Consider the following 24,059-nt stretch of genomic DNA (forward strand, 5'->3'; position numbering starts at 1 on the left):
ACCCCGCCCAGCATCTCAGCCATGCTCTGGGGTCACCGCTGCTCCTCAGCTTCCCCAGCCACCGCGGACACCGGCAGGCTGCTGACGGTGGCGCGCATGCGCACTGCGCCGTGGTGTGGGCGGCTGCGCGTCGGCGGGGAGCGTCGCATCCAATCAGCGGGCGGGGTGTGTGCGCGGCGGGGAGGGCGCAGGGGCGGCGGGCGGGTAATGTTGTTTGGGAGTCACCTGACCGCTCGCGCCGCAGTCGGGCCGCAGCCTCTGTGGCAGGAGTGGCCGAGCCCGAGGGAGCAGGGGGAGAAGGAGAAGGAAGGGGGCGAGGCGGTGACGGCGCTGCCCTCCGGCCGACGGGCCCGCGGGTAAGGAGGCCCGCGCGGAGCAGCGGCAGCAGGCGCTGAGGTGAGCCGAGCCGAGCAGAACCGTCTGTCCGGTGCCCATTGGGCTGAAGGAGTGGTAGTGGGGCGGAGGGGGGCGAGGGCAGCACCATTTCGCTGAGGGGGGGGTGGGGGTGGAGGAGGCTGAGGCGCGTTCGTGGGGGTGCTGTTAATCAGCCGGCCGCCCCCCTCGCCCCGATACTCTGTGGCGCGTCCCGGCGGGGGGCGGGCGTTGTCGGACCCCGAGCGAAAGCTGTGAGGACGACGGGGTCCGGCCGGGGGGGCGAGGGAGCGGCCGCACTCGCGGGGACGCCAGGCCGGCGCAGGGCGGTGGCGGAGTCGCCCTGTCAGCGCTGGGCATCGGGTGGCGGCCGGCTCCCCTTCCTCGGTGCCGTGCTTGAGGTATTTCCCCCACCCCTTCACCCTTTCCCCGACGCCTGTGCCCAGCGCCACCCGCGGGGCAGGGCAGTCAGGCGTTAGTCAGCGTCTCGCCCCCAGTTTCCGCGGGTACCCGTGCGCTCCGGTGACACAGGCGTGACTCTCCCACGCCGCGGTCGTTGGCCCTGTGCGAAAGGGACACCTCAGCTCTGCTGGAAGCCTGGCGGTAACCCCGTTTTGCCTGGGTGAAACGTGCAGCTGAGGTGTTTAGTGTTGGTTACTCTCTGTGGGAGCTGGGGAAGATTTGTTTTAGACCGTAAACAGCGAGATCCAAATCCTGTCTGTCTTGTTCTGTATACTGAGATACTTCACATGCTTTTGGGCACTCTGAAAATGTAGTAATTAAAAGAATTGTCACGTGCTTGTCTGTCGAATTATATTTACGTTCTCTATTCTAGTATGGCAGTGTAACAGTAATCCCAAATTCATCTACAGCTGGGCTCTCTAAATTTTGTTGAAATAAAAGAGGGAAGAGCAAACGCTCTAGTAGTAAAGTGAACATAACTGTATATACAATTTCATCATGGCTGTAACTTTTGACGGGCTTGCTAATTTGAGACACTTGCAGGAAGGCACTTTCACTGTGTTAAAAACATATTTGACTGCAGTAATGGAATAATTGTAACCCAGAAACACGGTAGACTGAAGTTATACAGCACTCTGAATACTCTAGTAATGGAGTCAGTTCCTTAATCTCGAATATTATGCTACACTGAGGAGAAAACAAGAGTATCTTCCTGTCAAACTTGTTGAGTCCAAATTAAAGTAACTAAGATATACCAAATCTTATTTCATGGTTTATGAGTTTAACCTTAGAGGTTATTTAAATAGTATAATTACTCTTGGATGCCCTAACATATATAAGTCTTTGTGCATGTTAGCAAGTAGTGAGTTGCAAAAGTTGAAAATTTGCAGGGAAATAGTTGTCACTGAAAACATAATACTCACACTGTATGCTCTTCAGGTGGGCTTCTTTGAAGCTAACTCTGTTGAATCCCTTAGTATTTGGGCTCCTTCAGATGTGCTTCCAGAGTATATTTCCCAATTTAATTTAGTTGGAAAAAAGAACCTGCTGTTGTTGTCCAGTCTTGTCTTGTGAAGTAAATGAAGGCACAGCAAGTAGGATATTTGGCCAGTTTCCTTTGCTAGCACACTCCTGATTCTAAGGAGAATGCTAAAGTGAAGGTTTAACTTGCATCTGTTCTGTTTTTAAGCGTTTTATACTCAAAATTGTCAAAGATCTTGGTGTGCTAAATATTTATTTGCATTTAATAGGATTTAAAATCATTATGCTAAGGATATTTTTAACAGTAATAAAAACCAGAATTGTCTAGTATTAAAAGTCTGATAGTTTGGATCAGATGGCACTGTCATTGAGTGTAGAATAGAAATGTCTTTGTATATGAGTTACTTCAGTCCCCAGTAACTTTGCCCTATGGTTTAGGGAAGCATAGCTCAACAGGTCTCCTTGTCCTGTCATTCCCTCAATACCACCCCCTTACCCCCAGTCCTGGTTTTATAAGATGAGGTGTTCATACACATTCTTCATAGATTTAATCATAGATCTGTCTTTCTCCCTGCACTGGGCATACTGGTGTGAGGGGGACAAGTGGTAGGTCAGTCAAAGGATTCATGGTTGTGTCCAAGTGCTGGCATTTTAGCTGTCCCTTAGAATTTGACCACTGAAAATTTCCTGAGAGAGGGTTTAAGGGTACAAAAAAAGCTTTGTGATATTTATAGCGTAAGTCTTAAGTCCTGTTTACATGCAATCCTTAGTTAAACCATAGGTAACATGTAAATTGATGCAAATGTGGCTAGGAGCAAAGCTTTAAGTGAGCAAAAAGTAACCACTGAAACAAGCATTAAATTGTATGAATTCAGCCTAATATGACCACAGTGGGGATAAAGTGTGAGGACCCACCTGCAGCTTTCCCTGCTCCCCACCTGCAGTTCAGAGGTTAGCAGTGTGGGAAGAAAAAAGGGTAGTAGAAAGGCTCTCTTTCCTTTAACAAATCATAGGCTGTGCCACGAAAGTAGCTCCCTCTCCAGCAGTATGCTGTATTTTTCACTTAAGGCCCCTTTGAGGGTGGACAGTTGTTTTTTTGTTCTTAAGTAATACAAAGGGAAACATTAGTGTTTTGGATAAATGTGAATTAGCAGGTCAAAGTAAGGCTCAACTGACCAGTCCACTACTGAAGCTTTAAAAAGAAGGGGGAAGTGCACTATGAAAGGCAAATTGACTTTAGAAGCATTGGTGAAATACAAATAAGTTGAGTATAATCATTAGACATACATTGGAGAGTGGAAGAGGTAGCCTCCGGTATCAGTCAGTCTAAGTGCCTTTAAATGACAACCTGCATCTTAAAGAATATTCAGCTAGTCTTTAGAATCACATTTAAATAATTTGCTTGTGAATGAGTTCATTGGAGCTGTCAAGTTAACCTTTGAAGGTGTTTGGATTCCAGTCTTGACCCATTAACTAATGCTTTGATAAGTACACAGATAGCACTGCTATCCCTGTGTACCCGTCTTTTAAGATCAGTATTTTCTATGGTGCCATCTCAGAAACACTTGTTTACGTCACTTGTGACTTGACTAGAATTATCATTTAAAGTCTGGTCTTCTGCATCTTTTTTTCCTTAATATATAAATATTGCCAATTCTGATGAACCTATGCTTTTCTGGTTTTGCATAAATGTTTCTGAAGTTCTTCCTGATTTATGTCTAAAATATTTGTATAATTTTGTTTCAGTTTCACATGCTGTGAAGAACAGTTAAGGAAACAAATTTGAGTTAAAAAGCTAATACCAGAAACAAGATTATGAAGATAATTTCCAAAAAGTATTTTATTTGACTTGCCAATTTATTTGCTTCTCAGCTCTTTCACATTCTTATGTCCTTCTAAGTTAGATACATTAAAACCACAGATGATTAATTTAGTGTTCATTAAAAATATTTTGACATACATACTTGTGAATGGATTCTGACAGTCATTAAAACAAAATAATTCATGTGGTTTGTTTAACTGTGTCAGGGAGTAGAATATGTAGCTATAAATGCAAAGGTATTCATCCTTTAAGTAAAGGCAAAAACTGAGAGTAGATGTTAATTGTCCATACTTTACATTGTACCGATTTACCCCTTATCCTAAGTGAATATTTTATTATTTAAACTAGTTTTTATTAAAAAAAATATACTAGTATTTTTGGGGTGTTGTGTTTGTGATGGTTTTTTGTTGTTGGGTGTTGTTTTGGTTTTTTGTTTGTTGTGTTGTTTTTTTTTTTTTTTTCTTTAGATGAACCATACATTTCAGAAGTCTGTGCATTGTTGTCTTCCCAGAGTAACTGTTGGAATGTCAGCAGAATTGAAGGGTTATTGGTGGTGAGATTTTGCCGCAAAGGAGTCTCTGAAATCCCTTAAGTCCTGTTTCATATTTTAGCACTGAAATAAACCCAGTCCCACAGTACAATTTTTATCCCTGATCCAAAAAGTAAACAATAAGTGTTGTGTAAAATAATGTTCAACTACAAAATAGTCACATTTTTTTTCCTGGTTTTAATATGGACTGTTTTGTGTCATCTTCTGAGGGAAACTATTCAAATCTCTGCTCTTAGGAAAATTTATATGACTACACAGTATCCATCCTTTTTTTTTGTTGTTTTGTTTCTTTACAATCCCAACTAGAATCTGGAGTCCTGTGACTACTAAGGATTTCAGGTCCCTGCTTCTCCCTCCTCCCCACACCCCAGCTTCTCATGTAGCTTACAAATGTTAAAAAAAAGAAGTGGACACTCAGGCTTAAAACCTGGAAAACAAATTAAGACTCTCAGTGCAGACTTAGAACTTGCCAGACTTCCCGTGATTCTTTTTAATTCTTGCTTGTGACTTGACAAGAGTCCAAATGCTGTGGCAAGAATTATGTTGCAGAAATACTATGTAATAATTTTTAAAGAGCTCATTTATGTAATTAAGCTGTGAACAATATAATCCAGGTGTTTGAACTAATAAAGAATACAATTTAGAATTTTAATTATGAATGTGCTAATCATTTGAAGATGCAACCTACTTTAGAGGAGAAAGCATTGTTCTTATGCAGCAAAGCTTCCTTTTTGCCTTTTTTTTAATTGCTTTTTTCTTTTAACATCTTTTTTGAACTGAAGATGGGGAGGCAGTAAACATGAATGCTAAAATAGTTGTTCATTCCTTGTTAGCATAACATGAATCAGCAGCTATTAACTGCTGTAGGCATTAATCTGTAACATAACTTTATTTCCTTAAAAGGAGAGGTAGCTAGGGGCAAGGCCATAGATACAAAACTTTAGAAAAAAGCCTTTGCTGTGTATTTTGAATAAACTGTTTCTTATGCAAACTGCCTCCCTTTGTACTTTACATCTGTGGATGGCAGATTTTTTTTTTTTTTTTTTTAATAGAATAAAGTAAATGTAAATGTCTCCCTTAGGGGAACCGAGAGACAAAAGTGATCTACTGGAGGTTACTCAATAGATCAACTCTGAAGTCGGGAGAGCGCCCAGAGTTTGTTTTTTCCAAGCTATTTTTTAGGGCTCAACTATGCTTTTTTTCTAACTGTTCAGGAATTTAAAGTGTTCTGAGAGTATAGATGCGCTATGAGAGTCATGGTAACACAGCAGAACTGTATTGTCTGACAGGTGTTAAATTAGTGTTGCTAATTTTGTCATGATGGTGATCACAACTGAAATTATGTCTGGATGTCCAAGTTCAACTAGCTCAGATAGCAATGACAGCAAAGCTGTGCTGCCTGCAATTACTGAAGGGGAGTGTCACTGTGTGCTTTTTCTTATTGAAAGAACTTTACCATGTACAAGTGAGAGTTACTGTGATTCCTACAGAGGATTGATATCTAGTGCGGTATTAGTGGATGGTGGTTCACTAAGTAAATAAAGACTAAGGAAAAAAGTTTTGTTTACTTTTTCAGTAAATTGGGTGACTTTTGAACTGGATCATTTACAGGAAATTTATGGTAGCTGAAGGTCAGGGAAAAAAAAGCCTACATGTAGGCTGAGTTGATTGCAGTGGTAGCACATAATTGATACCTGAGTCTAGGAATAAAATATTAGCTCTTATTTTAGAAATATTTGAAATGGATTTATTGACTGATGGATAATAAGTAAGAGGCTGTTGCTCTTTAAAAGCAAGCACGCACTGACTTGATAGGATGTAATCTCTTGTAACTTCTGTAGCTTATGTATTTTTTGCTTGGCTCTTGCTAGTGCCATTGCTGTCTCAGTTGAGCTTAAGACAGAAGAACCACAGGTCAATTTGTGCTGGCTTTTTGCCCCATTTTCTATTAAGTGTGTTAGAGGTGACAGTAAAAAAGTACAGTCCTGTGTTTTATTTGACAGTGAGTCTGTCACAGTCACTAGGTTTGGATGCTGGACTCAATCGAAATGCTTGTGGCTTGCCATTGTATCTTGGTGGCCATTAGATACTGGATTTTCTTTTCCAGGTCCTTAGACTTACCACCAAGAATATAGATTGTAAGTTTAGCAAGTCAGCTATGTTTTTTCCTGAAAATACAAGTTTTTTAAGTAGTAAAGGCATGACCATTATTGATTTCTGTGGATTTGTGTGCTCTGATTTAGTATTTTTAAGGACACTTGAAACAGTCAAACTTGGAATGTTCAAAAAGTATTTTGGTAAACTCCTATGCAAATCCTAGAGGTATCATAATGTAAATAGAAGAAGTAGTGACAGTGATTTGCACTCTCAAACCTGTATCTCAGTTTTAAGTGCCATTTTAGTATTCTTTGACTGCCTTAAAGAGTCTCAGAGCCTGTGGAACTCATTGGTGTGACTCATTCTTTCTAGCTGTGTGTTTTCTTCTAATGCTACCAGTGGATCTTTCGAGTGTCAACTGGTCCAACTTTTAAAGCTCTCTTTAGCTGTAAAACACACCCCTTTGTATGTTGAAATCTTACCCTTTTCAGTTTTTGTGGTGTTTGAGTATAAAATAAAGGACACTGAATTTACCAGTGTGTTAGCTGCCTTATTGTTTTTCTAAGTTATTCTGTGGTAAAGTTCCTGGCAGCTGTCCTAGGCAGGCAGGGACACCTCCAGCTGTTATTTTTAACTTCTTTGTTCAGAAAGAATGATGCAAGTATAGATAAACTAGCTATAAGCATACGTAATTGGTGGGTTTTGACTAGTTTTATAAGTTATTGAAAAGCTTAGTTGTAAACTGTTTGGCATTTTGGGGGATTTTCTAACATGATGCAAAATGCAAGATACTCTAAATCTTCATTTAAAGTCTAAAAAAGTTCTTACTATTAATTCGCTGCACTGAATAGTAGTTTGTATTATTTATTTAGTCAGTCTGATTTTTATGGTCCTGTATGTTTGGTATTTGTTATTAATAAAATATTTTGGACAGAGCATCAATGTTTTAATCTCTACAGAACTCTTTGGTAGTTGTCCAGTGGGCATCTGGATAAGCGGTAATGATTTGGGATAATTGTTGCTGATGTTAATATTTGTGGTGAGCTGATGGGTGGTACAATTGCTTTATTGTTCCAAGGTTTTTGAACGTTGTCTTAACATCTGCATCTTATTGCGATTGCTGCTGGTTAGTCATATAACTTGTCCTTAAATGGGATTTGTGATTGTTGTCAGCTTTTTACAGTGACAAAGAACCTAATCATTATAGCAGATTGTGAAGTTTAGACTCCACAACATAAAAAAGGCAAATGCTCATATTGAGTGTTTTATGTCAATATATGTACACTATGTGTTTTGCTGTCCTTTGCACAACGGGTAGAATTATTCCTTGGCATTAAATACTTGAGAAAATGGTACTGTGTCAAATCCTGACTTTTATGAGTGGTTTGCTTGGAAGACCTATTGTAAAAGTCATTTACTGTTGTCATAATGATATATATAGTATATTAAAATCTATTATATATATTTAAACATATAAAAATATATCTCTTATGTGAAATGGAATACAAAACTCTTTTCAGGACTATCTAATTGTCTGAAATGTCAGAGACATACTTAATCATCAGGCAGTTCTTTTGCCCTATCATGAATTTTGGAAGGTAATCTGGTTTCTGTGCATGCTTTGGTCAACTTCAGTGACAACTTGATCCTTAAAATCTTCCTTCACCTCTTGCATGACACTTTTCTTGTTGACCGCAGGATGTTGAGTGCAGACTCTCACATGCTGCAGAGGTACTGCTGAGTATGAAAGTTAATCTGCCTTGTGCCAGATTTATATGTGTGTGGATAAGAAATACATCACACTGAGTGTTATCCTGATAATATGTTCCTACTCTTATGCTATCTATTCAAATATTATATTATCTATTATTTTCTTTCAGTAACTTAACAATGCAAGTTCCTTATAGCTTTACCTAGTCTCACTCATAATGATAATCATCTTTGGAATATGAATATATATATATATATTTTAGTATTGAATGGAAGACCTTGTAGTTTACCTAAAGATCTACACTAAGTGACTCTTTAAAGCAGAGATGAGATCTGTATTTGCATTGAGGCTTGATAGGCATCTTGCTCTGATCTCTACACTGTATACTTAAATGTATATTCCTTCTTAAATGTTGTTGCAGTGCTAATTTTCGTTAAGACAAAAGTATTTTATATGTTCTTTGAAAATAAATATGTATATATCTAGTCAGTTAAAAGTACAGATCTCTAAATTTCCTGGAGACGTAATTTTGCAGATATGTGTTAGGCATAGTTTTCTTATTGGATCATATACTAGTAGGGAGAAAAAAAAATCAGACTTAACTTCACTTTCATGAAGCAGAATAAGGATTAATAGCCAGTATTTAGGAGAAAATATTTTTGGCCTTAGGCAAAACATTTTTAAATCTCAAATATCACTGTCTGATAAAGTATGAAAACTTCATAGTAACATGATTAGTTGTGTTTTCAAAGCAGAACTTGATTCATTCAGCTGCAAGTGTTCCTTTATGTGGTTATTATACTAGCACATGTGTTTATATACTTTCTCTCATGTTTTTTATTTTCCTCCCTCCAAGACTATGATGTTACTAGGTGCACAGAATTTCAGGTGAGGAATTTGAGGAAAGCTCTTATACTGGCAGTACTAGTTTTCTTCCACTAACTAAGGGTTTGTAGTTAGTGAGTTTTCATGTTCTTTTGTCTTTAATCATTTCAACCTGCATTGTAAACACTATTTTGAGATTTGGAAGATCTTTTCAGACTCCTTAATTTTGATGGTACCTGCTGTATCAAATGTCCTAAAGAATATTGTTGCATGTTTTTGTTTCTTAGCATCTTTTGCATTCAGTAATGTGGTGGGTTGTTGATGCTTAGTGAACAGTGATTTAAATGTAAGGTCATTTACTGACTGTTGGAATACTTTTACAAATTATCTGTGCCTACTTTTAGTTTTCCTTAATTGTTCATTTTAAAATAAAAATAGCATGATAGAATAGGATTTTTAGTCTGGTTTTCAAGGAAATAATTTGTTTTATCATTGTTAGTAGTGTGCCTTTTTCTTCTTTTTAGCAATTCGTTGCTGCTTTCATTTGAGGGCAGGTGGGAAGAATATGATAGATAATGTTTCTAGAAAATTAAGTTATGTAAAATGGACACCTGAACTGGGAAGAATGCACAGGAGGGTCTGTCTTTGTGAGACAGTTGCAGTTACAAAGGTTCTTTAAAAAGCACCATTGAATATTTTTTTTTTTTGTCCACTTCACACCTTTTCATTTCTTTGTCTGTTCAACCACTACTTTTAAAAATTTCTGAATCCTCCAGGGAGCAGTTAAAGTAGAAGAAAAATTAAACAGTTTACATTAAGAGATGTTTGTTTTTGTACAAGAGTGTTGTTGTCGTAGAAGCGTGCAGAATGAATCTACTTATGGATGAGTGTATTTTGTACTCGCATGCTGTGGTGGAAAATCTAGTTGGCTGTTATTACAAAAACTATCAGAAACGTGGTACCATGCCTTTATTACGCAGCTGGCAAACAGAATTAAGACATTAATGGATTTGACCTCTGTTAGTACTTCTCTGAAGTGTTACAGCTTTTTACAGTGGCTACATTTTCCCTTTCCTGTTTGATGTTTTCTGTTTTCACTAGCATTTTCAGTCTTCTGGTTCTTTTCCTTTTGATTTCTCTCTTTATGATGTACGACGGTAATTAGGTTTTATAAAGAAGACTGAGAGAAATTTAGTGTTTGGTTTGTGTAGTGTGTGTTTTCTGTTTTGTGGGGTGTTTTGGTGTGTGTGTGTGTTTCGTTTTTTGTTTTTTTCCAAAGGTTCTTTTAAATTTTGAAATGTTTAATGAAATGCTGCTTTTTATATTTTGGATACCTGAAAAAATCTTGCATCTTCTCTAAAAATAGTGGAGACATAATTTGAATGAAATAATCACATTAAGAAGTACAACATTGTATGACAGTAGTGTTAAATTGAGTTTTGCTCAAATCAAATATCTATTTTCACTTCACAACAAACAGAAGGTAGCTTTTCAGTGTAGAAACCTAATTTATTTTTGGCAGCAACAAGATTGGAAGCTCACTATCAGTGCTTCAAGTAGGCTGCATGCTGTTTTGAAACCACATTATGTGGCTTGGAGAGCAAGTGAAAAGGAGGTTTGACTGTTCTCTGTGCATATATATATATATATATATATATATATATATATACAAACATTTATATATATATATATGTTTGTATACACATACACACACTACTCTTCTTTTTAACCTTTCATGCTGTGGAAGTGTAATGAGCTGAATTGGATATTGGAACTGGCTATTTTGGGAAAACCCAAGAGCTGCATATGTGATACATGGATTGTCTGTCAGATGGTTGGGAGAACTTGGGACTTCGAAAAAAAGAAAACAAAAAAGAACCTTTGAAGGCCTGTCTTTAACTGTTGTCTCCCTTATGAATTTTGCCTAAATGTTCATCCCAGAATACGTCCTCATGTTTAATACTTCCCTGTATTTCCCACCACCCTGGATTTAGTTGTTTTGTGCTCTGTTCCTTTTTCACACTTTTTTCAGACTTTCTGGTAACAAATATACAGTCACACTTTGTTAAGCTGTGTGTGCTGTAATATTTGAGGAATATGATAAGGATATAGAGCAAACAAATTAGCAATACATGGTTTATATTGCACTGCTTAGATCTCATAAGCTATTATGTGAATACCTGTTTCACATGGAATTATTCCATAATTTTCAGTTAAACTGATTGAAAACTAAATACCAAGTAAACAAATCTCTGTAGTCTTGTCATTAGCTATATGAAAACATTTAAAGTGTATTTTTCTTCCAAAAATAAGCCCTTTAGGGTTAACAGCACATGGGGTAGCTGTTACTCATTGGGAATCTGATTTGAATAACTTCTTTTTTTCTTCAGAACTTTTATTTTCACAAAACAAAATCTTGCATATTTAAGCAAATGCCCCAAAACAGCCTTACTTTCTTTGTCTTTGCCAAGGTATGATCTGTACATTTTTTGGTAACATTGACTGAAGTTGAGCGCAGAATACTCCACAAGGGAGTGGGAAGGGCAGATAATGCTGATGCTCTGCACTTTGTACCAGAGTCCAGGGTGACACTGTGCTACTACTGCCATTGGAAATGTGGATCGAAAGATGACTAAAAATGCCTGTATCCCATGAAAATAACTGGAGTAGTGAGTAACCAGGAGTATAGCTGGCAGGGTTGTTTGTTTTTTCCCTGCTGTGTTTAAAAATGGCCATGCCCTCCTCCCCACTGTGTTGTGAAAGTTTCCCATATTTGAAAACCGAAGTTTTTCATTGGTGACAGTTTTACTGTTGTTGGAAGCTGGTGTATTATAACAACCTCTGTTGAGCAATATCATGATTGGGTATTCCTGTGTCAGCTGAAGTGAGTCTGAGCAGCTGTGTTCAGTTACAGTAACTCTTGGGTAGAATAGATTAGTGCAATCTAAATGCTCTGTTTGTTAATGCTTTTCCTAGTAATATCATGTTCTTCCTGCAGGACAGTTATGTGTTATGTGGTTTCTTGAACAAGCTTTAGATGCAACGACACTTACTCACTTACTAGGCCTTTTTTAAAATAATAAAAAAAAAAAAAAAAAGAGAAGAAAGGCTTAATTCAAAGAAGATAGGAACTTAGACATACAGTGTGGAGATCAGACTTGGAAATGCTTTTCAACTTTGCACTCTCTAGGAGGGCTGACCCCTCCCTAGCTTGCTTCTGTTTTGTTGTTTTTTTTTTTTTAAATATTAGGAGTTGAGGAATAGCTTCAGGAAACTTTTGTAATATTTAATGTCAAGGTTTTAAATATCATACAACTTTTAATGTTGTTTATTCTCTAATAAATACTGTTACTTCAGAACTTTGCATTGTCACAAAAGAGGTTCTGTTGCCGGGTGATCTGAATCAAAGTGATCCATTAGGAAAGGAAACTTGACAAGCATGACAATTCAAATAGCAATGAGCAGGAGAGGGAAGAAAGGCTGCACTAGATAGTTGAGGCAGGTGGTAAATAGGAGAACTAATCTGCCTTAAAAAGAAAACAAAGTACCAACCTACTAGAGAAAATAAGAATATTTTGCCAGTGCCTGATTGGTTTAACAGGCAAGCTACTTTTGAAAGAAGGTAGAACACAAATATTTTATTCTGTACTGGGTGAATCAGTAAACAGAAGTAGCTTACGTAGTATTTTGGTGAATTCTGGCTTAATGCATCTGATTTTTATTTCTCTTTACACTTTTGTAGTGTTGGAGTCAAAATATACTGATAAGTAAAAATGAAAGCTTAAAGAATTTATTGGTGTTACAGTGAAATTATGACTCTTAATCACTTGCTAAAGAAAATTCTGTTCTTTGTTGCTGAGATCACATTAAAAATTCATGCTCTTTTGGTCTATGAAACTACTAAAGCATTATTTTAAGATGTATGTGTTAAAGTTTGAGTACTTCAAATGCTCATAAGCCTGTATTTATGTATTAACATATGTGAAATATGGAGTAGTAATCTTAGTCTTAAAGAATTTGAATAGGCAATGCATGTTTAACAGTTTGCTTATTTTTTTAGTATCAACAGGTTCCTGTTGGATGGGACTTTTCACATGTACAACTTCTTTTTTCTTTTTCCAGATTTGAAGAATAGAAGCATGCTTTCCGCTGAGACTTACACTACTACTTGTGATACAGAATGTCTCTAAGTGAGAAGAACAGTGTGGTTTTTGCATATGAATCTTCAGTACACAGTACCAATGTACTTCTCAGTCTTGATGATCAGAGAAAGCAAGATATTCTTTGTGATGTTACTATTTTAGTGGAAGATCAACGATTTCGGGCTCACAGAGCTGTGCTTGCAGCTTGCAGCAGTTACTTCCTTTCAAGAATTGTGGGTCAGGTGGATGCTGATCTTATCATCACTTTACCGGAAGAGGTGAGTGTCACTCCCTTCTGTATTTTACCTGCCAGTGCTTCCAATCTGTTCTGTTTAATTCTGTTTTACAGTAGGCTGGTTGTGCTTAACTGAGAAGGTAAGAGAGTTAAGAACAGAGAGGAAGGAATTTCTAAGTTGTAAAGCTGCCATTGGTTGAAGGAAAGGCTGAACAGATCAGAGCGTATATGACAGACTGTGAATGCTCTCTTGCTGAATGTATAGGGGATATCTTTTCAATTAAATATATATTACTTTTAAAATCATGCATCTGATGCAAAGCATGTGAATTTGTCAAAAAACAGCCCTTAAATGGTAAAGTGGTATTACATAACTAGTCCTCTTATATGGAAAGAGAATACATTTGGAGTAATAAATAAACAGAGCTTAAAATGGTAGTACATCTAAATCAGAGTTATTAGGATTTGGTTTCATACATTTGACTAGTACAACTGTGCTTATGTTGCTTGCTTGGTGCTTAATGTTGGTAACAATTTTCTTCTACTCAGTTCCCCATCCTTTTTACACACTGATGATTAGCAGCATGTTTTTTTCATTGGTTTTATTGCTTTTAAGACTGAGAAAATGTATTGCAATTACTTGTTTTATTTTTTTTTTTACCCCTAAAATACAAATTCTTAAATCAGATTGAATTTAAAGGCATTTAGTGGGAATGAACCAGAACCTGACATCCATAGGAAAGAAAATTTATTATTGCCTGTCCAGAGCATCCAAGACATTTAAAGAGTCCAGTTCATATTTAGTTAAAAGTCGCATGAGGCAAGCCACTGATTGGATTTTCATATGAAATACTGTGCATGTAGGTGAAAATTAAGAGCCCCCTTGTGCTCTGATTGTGTCCAGTGACAGCAATAGTCTGAAGAGGGGGTTTTTAAATAATCAGTGGCTTGCTGGGAAGCATTTTCTAATAATCAGCTTGGGGAGTGCGAAATAACATGCAAATTGTTGGCAATTCAACTAGAATCATTAAGACTGGAGGAAAGGTGCACATCAGTGAATATTTATAGTGACCTTGGAGGTTACGTTAGACTTCTGCATGTACAAGACTGAGTTGAGTGTTAGTGCAGAGATGATGTGTTCAAACCGCCCGTACTTCAGTAAAATAGCTGCTTTACTGGCTTTGTAAGGTTGAGATAAGCACAGTGATTCTCTTGTTACCAGAATCTTTCTAATTTTAGAGAAAACAGAAAACTAAAATGGATCAGGCGGTCTCTTTAAAGAGTTTCTGGGGTCTGTGCTATTCTCTGTTGATCAATTAATTTATTACAAAATTGTTACAGCACAATGCCACTATGTCACTTTTACTCAGCCTTCTTACTGTGACTCTGTGTTCATTTCTTCTTATGCTTTTTTTCCTCAGTGGCTTAATGTGTTGATAGCCTGAATGCATCTCAGATTAAAAAAAAATAATGGTGGGAGCTGGTGTAGGAAGGCAAGTAGTTAAAGAGAGAATTTTGCTTTGGGATAATGGAAAAAATAGTACATCAAAGTTGGAGAGGGGAAAAACAGTCTGTGGTGCAGAGCAACTGTATTCCAGTGGACCCACAAAATAAACCTGAGTTAAAAGAGACCAGAGTTTGTGAAGGAAGTGGAGGAACATGATAATCCTAATATTTATTACAATGTAGACTTAAGAGGACTCTTAAATCAGTAATGCTGAATTACATTAAGAACTGAATCCACTGAAGCAACAAGCAGAAATACTTAGAATGAATCTCATCTTTTAATCATTAAATCTGCTTGCTTGGTAAAAGCATTTGAAGACTCAGCAACTTAAGCTTCTCTTCTGGGAACTGCTAAATATTTTGAAATGAGTCAGTTTATGAAGCTACATATTTAAGAGAGAGGCAAACACTGATCACCTGGTTTGACATGTGATTTTTATTTTTTTTAACCTTTTTCGTCATCCAAAGTACTTGAAGTTTAAAGATACCAGTCCACAATGTGAGATAGTAAAATGTTTTTGTATAATTATAAAATTATAAGTACTTCTTATATTGTAAAAACTGACTACTGACATCTTCATGTCTATTCTGTGTTGGTTTTCTACCAGTGTGTTTACTCTCTAAGTCAGACTTTCAACCTAAATACAAATTAAATGACTACTGCAAGAGTTGCTTTTCTGGGTCAGTCACACCAATAATCTTCCTGTGTCCTGTCTTGTTTCAGGATAGCCAGCTAGAAATGTGCAAGAGAAAGTGAAAGGAATAGAATGTGGTTTTTTTCCCCTCTTGATCCTTCAATTTTTTAGCATTACATAGAAAGAACCTACAGTTTTGAAATATCATTGTGTTTGTTTTGTTTAGTTTTGTGTATGAATATCACTTGTTTGTAAATCCACTGTAATGATTTATTGAATATACTAAGTTTGAAGACTTCTTGCCAGCTTACGGATAAACTGTCTTTTACACTTCACTTCCCCACATAATTAAGGATGAATTCATGTGGTGGTTGTAATCAGTAGTCTTTTTTTTTTTTTTTTTTTTCCAGAGCATATTTCAAATGTCATTTTAAGAATTCCTTAAGTTATATGAATTTATGCTAAATGCCTCTGTGCAGATCTCTTCAACTTCCTTTCCTGTGGTGTTTGTGTTCTTTAAAAAACCAACAACCACCCACTAAAAAACAAACCCTCAACTGATTCCTAAATTAAATTGCATTCGTAATGAATTATCTTGCTGGCAGAAGAATTCAGTATAGTTAATGCATTAATATAGTGTTTTATGCAGGATAAAGTCTTGTTCATTTGAGTGAAGGAGGGGAGCCGAATGTGCGCTTGAGTTGGAGTAGTAGTAATGGGCATATTGCTTTGTCCTTTCAGAGAAAGGCTAAAGAAGTGTCATGTAATATGGTGATCTGTTCACAACTTTCTGCCAAATTCCTTAGCAATTTTTTTCATGTGTAGATGATCTTGTTCAGTTTTTAATGACATAGTTTTGTTTAACTCTGGATTCCCTATTAGACAGCTGTTCTGCAGTAAAAATCGAGGTGATAATGATGGAAATGTTCAAACAAAACTGCCACCTCCAAAGAAACTTTAAGCTGAGAATAATTTGGTTTGATGTACAGTTTTTTCGTATGATTCTTTTCATCTGTGAGAAGAAGAAAGGAGTCGGTAGCTATATAATAAATAGTAATATGTGGTCGTATTCAATTTTTTTCAGACTTTTATTTTAATATCAGTGATGCATAGGACTGAACAAATAACAGTAATTACTCTTTAAAGGAAAAATTAAATATCAGCAGTGTTTTGATCTTATTCTGTGGTAATTCGTTTACAACTTGGGTTTGAAAGGTATCTGTGAAATAGGAATCTAGTTACTGGTTTTCAGTATACAGCAGTATTTTTTTTTCACTTGTTAGTACTGTATTTTCAGAACACTTTAGAAACTGATCACTGTGAAAAGATAGTTGCCATAAAATGTACAGAAAAAAATTGCATCAGACGATTTGTTTCAGAATGAGTGTGGTCTTCTCTGTGGAACAAATCTGCTGCTTTTGCCTTGTACTCTGTCCTACTGGCATGGTTTGCTCACAGGTAAATTTGGGTTCTGTGTGTTTCTCTATTTAAACCCATATTCACCATACTTATAAATATATATATTATTTTTTTTTAATAGGTGACACTTAAAGGATTTAGTCCTCTGCTTCAGTTTGCATACACAGCTAAACTTGTTCTAAATAAAGACAATGTGTCTGAAGTTTGCAAGTGTGCTGAATTTTTGGGTGTACACAACATTGAAGAGTCATGCTTTCAGTTTCTCAAATTCAAATTTTTGGACTTCAAATCGGATCAGCAGGAATGTCCTAGGAAGAAGTGTTGTACACAGCGTTGTCAGGAAACAAGCCCTAAAATTGCCAGTGTGGACGATGAAGACCTAGAAATAGATGATGAAGCAGAAGAACTTTTAGAAAAGGGATATATGCAAACTCCTGACACAAAGCTCTGTAAAGATGAAGAAAATGCTAAATTGTCACCTGCTGTCCAAGATAATGCAAATCAAACATGTGATCCTGTACATGTAGAAAGGGGTGGTGTTTCCAGCTTATCTTCCCAATGTCCAAAGTATAGGAAATTCCAGAAAGCTTTTGGAAATGACAAAGTTCATAATTTAGAGACTAATTCCAGTATTAAAGACATTCAGGTGCCACCAATTGCAACTTTTCTTGAGAAGGACATATCTGATAATGATGTCATACAAAAAGCTCAGGAGTGTGTACCTATGCAGCTGGTCTCAAAACGTGAAGAGACTCAGGTAAAAATGGAAGAAAGGGAGGAAGACATGGAGAAAAAGGAAGAGTCAAAGAGAGATTCTGTGACTCAGAATGTGTCGTGTCCTGTGGAGAAAATGGATTTTGCTGCTTTCCCCGCACATTCTGCTGCACCTCATGGACTCAATTCTGTGTCTTTTTTACATACTTACGAGCAATATGATAACTTGAATTTCAGTGGTATGCAAAACAACACAGTCTTAGCTGAAAAAACTTTATCAGGTACTGGAGTTGGGAATGACAAAATTGAAAGTCAAGATGACACACCTTTGAAGGTTGATTTGAGCACTAGAGAAGCCACTAACATTACATCAGCTGGTGATCGAAGCAGCGTGGAGAGAGAGGTAGCAGAACATCTAGCACAAGGGTTCTGGAGTGATATTTACAGTACAGATCAAATGCATTTACCACCTGCAGTTCCAAAAGAACGCTTGGAGCCTGTATATTCAGGGAAGAAATCAGAGTGTCCATGGCTGGGTATCAGGATCAGTGAAAGCCCTGAACCTTGCTCTCAGCGAACTTTTACAACGTTGAATTCTGTCAACTGCCCCTTTATGAGCAACCTTAGTACTGAAGGAGGCTCCAACAGCTCTGAAATAAGCAGTGGAGATTATGCTCAGGGGCAGCAACAAGAACAATGTCCCTATAATTATCTGATAACTTTGGGAGAGGATTCAGAAACTGACACCGAGGGAGACAGTGAATCCTGTTCAGCAAGAGAACAAGAATGTGAGGTAACAACATCCTGGTGTATCCTTTGCTTCCCTGTCTCTTAAGACCCTATTAAAAAATGTAATTCTGTGTCTCTTGTCGGGAGGGAGGAAAGGGGGGTGTGTGGTTGCTTGTTTTAAAATCTGGAAGATTAACCTTTAACCATTCAAAGGTTTATATGGAAGATCACTGTTAATTCAGGGAGATTTATGTTTTGGTACGGTATTAAAGTGGTGGATGCTTCAGTATTAGAAGACTTCAGATATTTTTCTGGAACAGCTTAATCAGGAAAGGTTGTGAGTTTTAAACCAAGGCATGAGGGTTCTTTTTTAGAATTATTTTGTGTACTTCAGTTAAATTTTAAAAAACTATTAAGTTATTGTTTAATTTAAAAAACTATTAACTTATTGTTTAATAGCTTTATTAGGTTTTCTTGTGTTTGTTCTGAGTTGTGGGGAGAACGTTGGAGATAAATTCTCATTTGACACTAAATGTGAAATATCATTTAAGTTTTCAAGCTGGCTTCTGGAGCTGTGTGTTTAAGACTGTTTTAGTAGTATTGCTTTCTCTGAAAAATTGGTTCCTTCAACAGCAGAAATCATTTAGCACTTTTTTACATCACCGTTTTGGTAGTGTTTTGGGCAGGTGCCATACATAAGTAGTATAGTCCCAAAAGATTTTACTACGTACCTAGAATGGTTTCTGTCACAGTTCTTAGAATTGTAGAATTGCAGTGTGACTCTGTGTATGATGGGTTATTTAATGCCATGAAAATTCAGTTGATTTTAAAGCACTTGTTTTTTTCTTTTGAGATGCAGGGCCTTATTCTAAGTGGAAGCTACCATCGATATAGAAAGTTGAGAGGCCAAACAAAGGGCCAGAATTGTTTCAATACGTAATTCCTGAGGGCAATACTGCCTTTTTTGTTTTTGCCTGTTTGTCACCAGTGTTAGCCAAACACAGAAAGGGTTTCTCCTTGCTTTTTGAAATAAATTAAGATCTTTGACCACAGCAAGATAACATATTCTACCACTTAATATGCTCAAATGTAAGGATTAAAATAAAGGGACTTCAGTTGGATATTTCATAAAATTATTTTGTAAAGGTAAAGATGTTTTTCAGTGTTAATCAGGACTTTGTGATCTGCATATGTTTGAGAAGCTCCTGCTTCTGTTGCTCGGGTGTACAGACAATAGCAGGAGCCTGGTTCTCTCTCTTCTCCAGCATTAAGAATTACAAGACAATAATTGTAACTTCTATATTTTAAGTAAATGCCTTTCCTTCAGAAAACTATAGGTATAAAAATGTATGCAGGATACTGCCTTAATAGGAGCTATGGGGAAACTTTAGGCTGTATGAATGATTTTTGACACGTTTTGTGTATCGCCTAACCAAAACTTATTTTCCTAGAGTGTATCACCTTATTGCTTTGCTGCACACAGGGACAGATTTCATCCTACTCTGAATATGCTTTTGAAGATCTAGTGTAAATTTGCAAAGTACTCAGTTACTTTACCTGTGCTTGAATCCATCTAGTTCAAACTCTGGGGTTATATCCACCTCACCTGATGGCTACATTAGCTTACTCTTGTCTCTGAGATTTAGGAAGAAAGATGAGTGGGGTGGTAAAGAATGCTTAAAAACTTGAATTGGCCTGTTGGTGTTTATATCATTTTGACCTTTGATTTACAACTGTATCTTACATCCTAGGTAAAACTGCCATTTAATGCACAAAGGATTATCTCACTTTCCAGAAATGACTTCCAGTCATTTCTGAAGATGCATAAATTAACTCCTGAACAATTGGACTGTATTCATGATATCCGAAGACGAAGTAAAAATAGAATTGCAGCACAGCGATGTCGTAAGAGAAAACTCGACTGCATACAAAATCTTGAATCTGAAATTGAAAAACTGGTATGTATAAATATTCATTACTGTTGACTTGAGTCTTTCTCTAAACATTTTGAATGGATATCTAGCAGTAGTTTGAGAGTGAGGTGGTTTACTACTTTTTGTACTTGAGATCAAAAAACCTTATCTGTCTTGGATAACTTCTTGGTAACAGTTCTAGATTTTCTGTGCTTTACTCTTCAGTACACACATTTTTCCTTCTGTGGACCTACTTCTCTTCGAGTAAAAGTGCATGACAGCATAATTTTTGGTGAATGGGAATTTTGAAGCCCATCAGCATTGTGCTTAATTGTACTGGATGATTCCCAAACATTCATCCCACTCTACTTTGTTTCTACTTTCTTACCTTTTCTTGCTTTGTGACTTTGTTCTTCAACTTGTGGTATTGCTCATGATCAAGTTTACTGTTGTGCAATTGTTAGTTGTGCAAGTGTTGTTCTTGTAACATATCAACATGAGCTGTTTCCCAAACTGTTTCTTGAATCTCAAAAATGAGACCCTTGCAGAAAGACGGAAGACATACAAGAATTCAGGAAGCTGCTTTCTTTTTTAGCAGTTGTATCAAGATTGTAGCTGAGGATCTAATGCATCCAGATTTCTCTATAACCATCTGTTTATATTTTTCTCCTTTTCAAAATACAATAAAAATTTAAATATGTAACTTAAATGTGCATAAGCTGAAGTTCTCCTGGAAAGAAAATGATTGTGAGTGGCTTTTCTGGTCTTTGTTTCTGATCTTCTCACCTCAGTTGCATAGTCGATCCTACCACGTGCAGTAAATGGTTCAGTTGTTTAGGGTTATCATACTCTTAATTCTTGCTTATGGAGTGTTTTAGACTTCATGTTTATGTACATGAATTTTCTATCTGCATCAGCTAGGAACATATGCAGTCATTTATGTTGCACCTTTCTACTTACAACTTCAGAGTAAAAAGGAAATTAAAATTAGAGCAAAGCGCCATGGGCTAGAAACTTATTTTCCTGAAGTGCTCCATCATGTTTCACTACATGCACTTCTTCAACAAATGAGAGAGATTATGAAGGAAGGCCTGCAGTGCTGTACAACCCTGATGAGTTGCCAGAGCAAGTCATTCAGTGTGCTGAATTAAGATGGTGCTCTGGGAGGGAAATTAGGTGATCGTATTAATAAGAGTTATTTTATTTTGACTAAAGAGAGAAGTGTCATTTGTGACAGTGCAGAACTGTCATAGTGTCATTTCTGTTTGTTATGTAACTTTGTGAAGATTATGCAACAGTTGGGGGGAGGGGGAAATTAGAGACTCATCTGCAAGATTAGACCTGTAGTTGACAAAGTGACTGATAATCATAGTGCTATATCCTTTCTTCTGTAGACCTGGGCTAGAAGAGGCTGAATGTCTGCTGTTTGACAAAGATCGCTGTGCAAGGTCTAGACAATGAGTGTTGAGAATTGTGAGGTGAGGTCTGAGTTATGAATCATGCTGTAGGCACAAAGGTGTTCCAGTTACTTGTTTTTTCCCAACTGTGCACGTAAGTTTCTTCAGAACTTCCTGAAAAGACCTTGTCTGGAGCTGTTGAGCACATCTGACAGCAGTTGATGTTATGCACCATCAAACTTGTGTAGGTTGTGCACAACTACAGAAACTTTGAGATCTGTCTAGGTGTAATTTCCAGGTGGGTGGAAGAAAGGAGACATCTCTGAAAAGCATTGTGTGGTACATCCAGGATGCTTCATGCATGATGACTCCTGCCTCAGTCCTGCTTCTATGGGTCAGTCATGTGTCTCAGACCTGTAGGTCTTTGATCGTTGCATGGTATCCTCTGTAATGTGGCTTTGAGAGAGGATAATGTAGTGTAGCTATAGTTTGAAAACACTTGACAAGTTTTTAATACTCTGTGCTGTAGCCTGTTAGGAAATATTAATTGGTTAAATTCCTCATCCTGACTTCCAATATATGCAGCATGTTGTCTTGTATTAATTTCTATTTGTTGTCTCTTACCAGGTTTTTGTTCTCTCAGATTAAAAGCTAGTATTTGTGCTATTTTTCTTGAGAAGTCCCATATCTGGAACATTCTAACTCCCTGCATGAGTAGAGCCTGGAGACTGACTGGCTGGGCAGTAGCTTCGCTGAAAAAGACCTTAGGGTTCTGGGCAGACAGCAAACTGAACATGGGTCAGCAGTCTGTCCTGGCTGAATAAAAGGCCATCAGGGCTGTTGACTGGATTAACAGGAACACAGCCAGTGGTTCAAGGGCAGCAATTGTACTCCTATACTTAGCAGCATGTGTAAGACTGGATCTTTTGCCCAGTTTTGATCACCCCAGTGCCAGATATATATTGACAAACAGGAATAAGGTTAGGAGAGGGCCACCAGGATGGTGAGGCCTGGAGTACTTATGATGTGGTGAGGGGCAGAGGAAATGAGGCCTCTGCTTGGAGAAGAGATGGATGTGGGGAGACCTAGTAGCCACCTGCCCATATCTGTGGGGAAGTCCTCAAGATCATGTAGGCATTGGGAGTGGAAGATCTTCAGCCTGCCAGGGGTTAGTACTTCACAGCAGGAGAACAGGAAACATTGTCATGAATTAAAATGAGGGGCTTCAGCTGTATATAGGGAAAGACTTTTTTTTTTTTTTCCCAATGGGGATGGGGAGGCAGTGGAGCAGGTTACCCAGAGAGGTTGTACGTGTTCTGTCCTTGGGGGTTTTTGTGACATGACTGAGCAAAGCCCTGAGCAGCCTGATCTTACCCAGAACGGACTTGGTTTTGAGCAGGAGGTTGGACTACAGAAGTCCTAAGGTACCTTCCCACCCAAGTGATTCTGTAAGATTGAAAGTCTTATGTTAAGCTCTACTTATATTGAAGAAAAGCGCTATTTGATACTGAATCTAACTGTTATCTGGGAGAATTAAGTTGGGTCATTTCTCTTTATCTTTTGTACTGATAAGATCATTTTGGCCATCATATAGTCTTCACTTAATGTTTTTTCAGGTGAACCTATGTGTTCTTATTGTTCACTAATGTTCCATATTTGAGAATACACGTGGGCCACTGAAGATGGTGTTGGCTTGTTAGAAAACCTGTGTGTATTCACAATCCTTGTACTTTCTTGCTTCAGAGCTTTAAAATGAGGGTACCTGTGAGGGGGAGCACAGTAAAGGACAACCGGCTTCAGGGAGCACTACTTCCCTGGAGATTCTGTTGCTTAGATGGAGGATGTGTTGGCGAGTGATACATTGTAGGCTGTAATCCAATAAATGTGATTGAGATCCTGTTATATATACTATAGCAGGGAGAAGAAATGTGTGAACAAAACAGATTACTTAACAGAACAATTAAAAGAGCTCTGTTTGATTATTATGACCTCAAAACTAGCTGACATTACTTCACAGTATTAGTACAAGGCTGCTAAAATAAAACAATAGTTAAAGGTATTAATCTGTCAACAACTTCATACAAAGGTGGGGAATTGACACTGGAATAACTATTTCTGGATGTTGAAGTTTGTGTTAGACAATAGTCCAGCTAATTTCATCAGTCCATAATACACAGCTGAGTGCCTCTGCATAACCCAAAATGTACATGAAGTGATTTTGGATTAGGAGATGTGGCAACAGCTGTTTCCCATATGCTGACAAGAAGTTTATTAGCAAAGCACTCTTTCTAATTATTTTAGGCAAAAAGGACTGGCAACAACTGCTGCTCTTGCAAAATGGCACTTAAAGTTAGTCAGTTCCTTCAGAAAGAAGTCATAGAGGTTGCAGTATGAGTTTCTCCTGCAAAAAGGAATGTGAGGAGGACTGAAAATAACTTTCTAAGACTGAACTGACATAGCAATATTAATAGCACACAGTCCCTATGTTTAAAATTTTTCTGAAGAACTATTTAAAGCTTTGTATGTCTTCAAAACTCTGCCTCTTCTTT

The 24,059-nt window shown here is 37.6% G+C and overlaps 1 protein-coding gene across 1 annotated transcript in view; it reads left to right on the plus strand.

Moving 5' to 3' along the window:
- The first annotated feature begins 203 nt into the window (after positions 1–203).
- The window catches only part of BACH1 (BTB domain and CNC homolog 1), a 28,739-nt gene continuing 4,883 nt past the window's right edge, over positions 204–24,059 (plus strand). The window contains exons 1-4 of the mRNA XM_065862616.2: positions 204–396; positions 12,943–13,240; positions 16,879–18,264; positions 19,952–20,158. Of these exons, the coding sequence (XP_065718688.1) occupies positions 13,001–13,240; positions 16,879–18,264; positions 19,952–20,158 (1,833 nt within the window). The 5' untranslated portion in view covers positions 204–396; positions 12,943–13,000. The remainder of the gene's footprint in view (positions 397–12,942; positions 13,241–16,878; positions 18,265–19,951; positions 20,159–24,059) is intronic.

Source organism: Patagioenas fasciata, chromosome 1, assembly GCF_037038585.1.
Source record: "Patagioenas fasciata isolate bPatFas1 chromosome 1, bPatFas1.hap1, whole genome shotgun sequence".
Taxonomy (NCBI): domain Eukaryota; kingdom Metazoa; phylum Chordata; class Aves; order Columbiformes; family Columbidae; genus Patagioenas; species Patagioenas fasciata.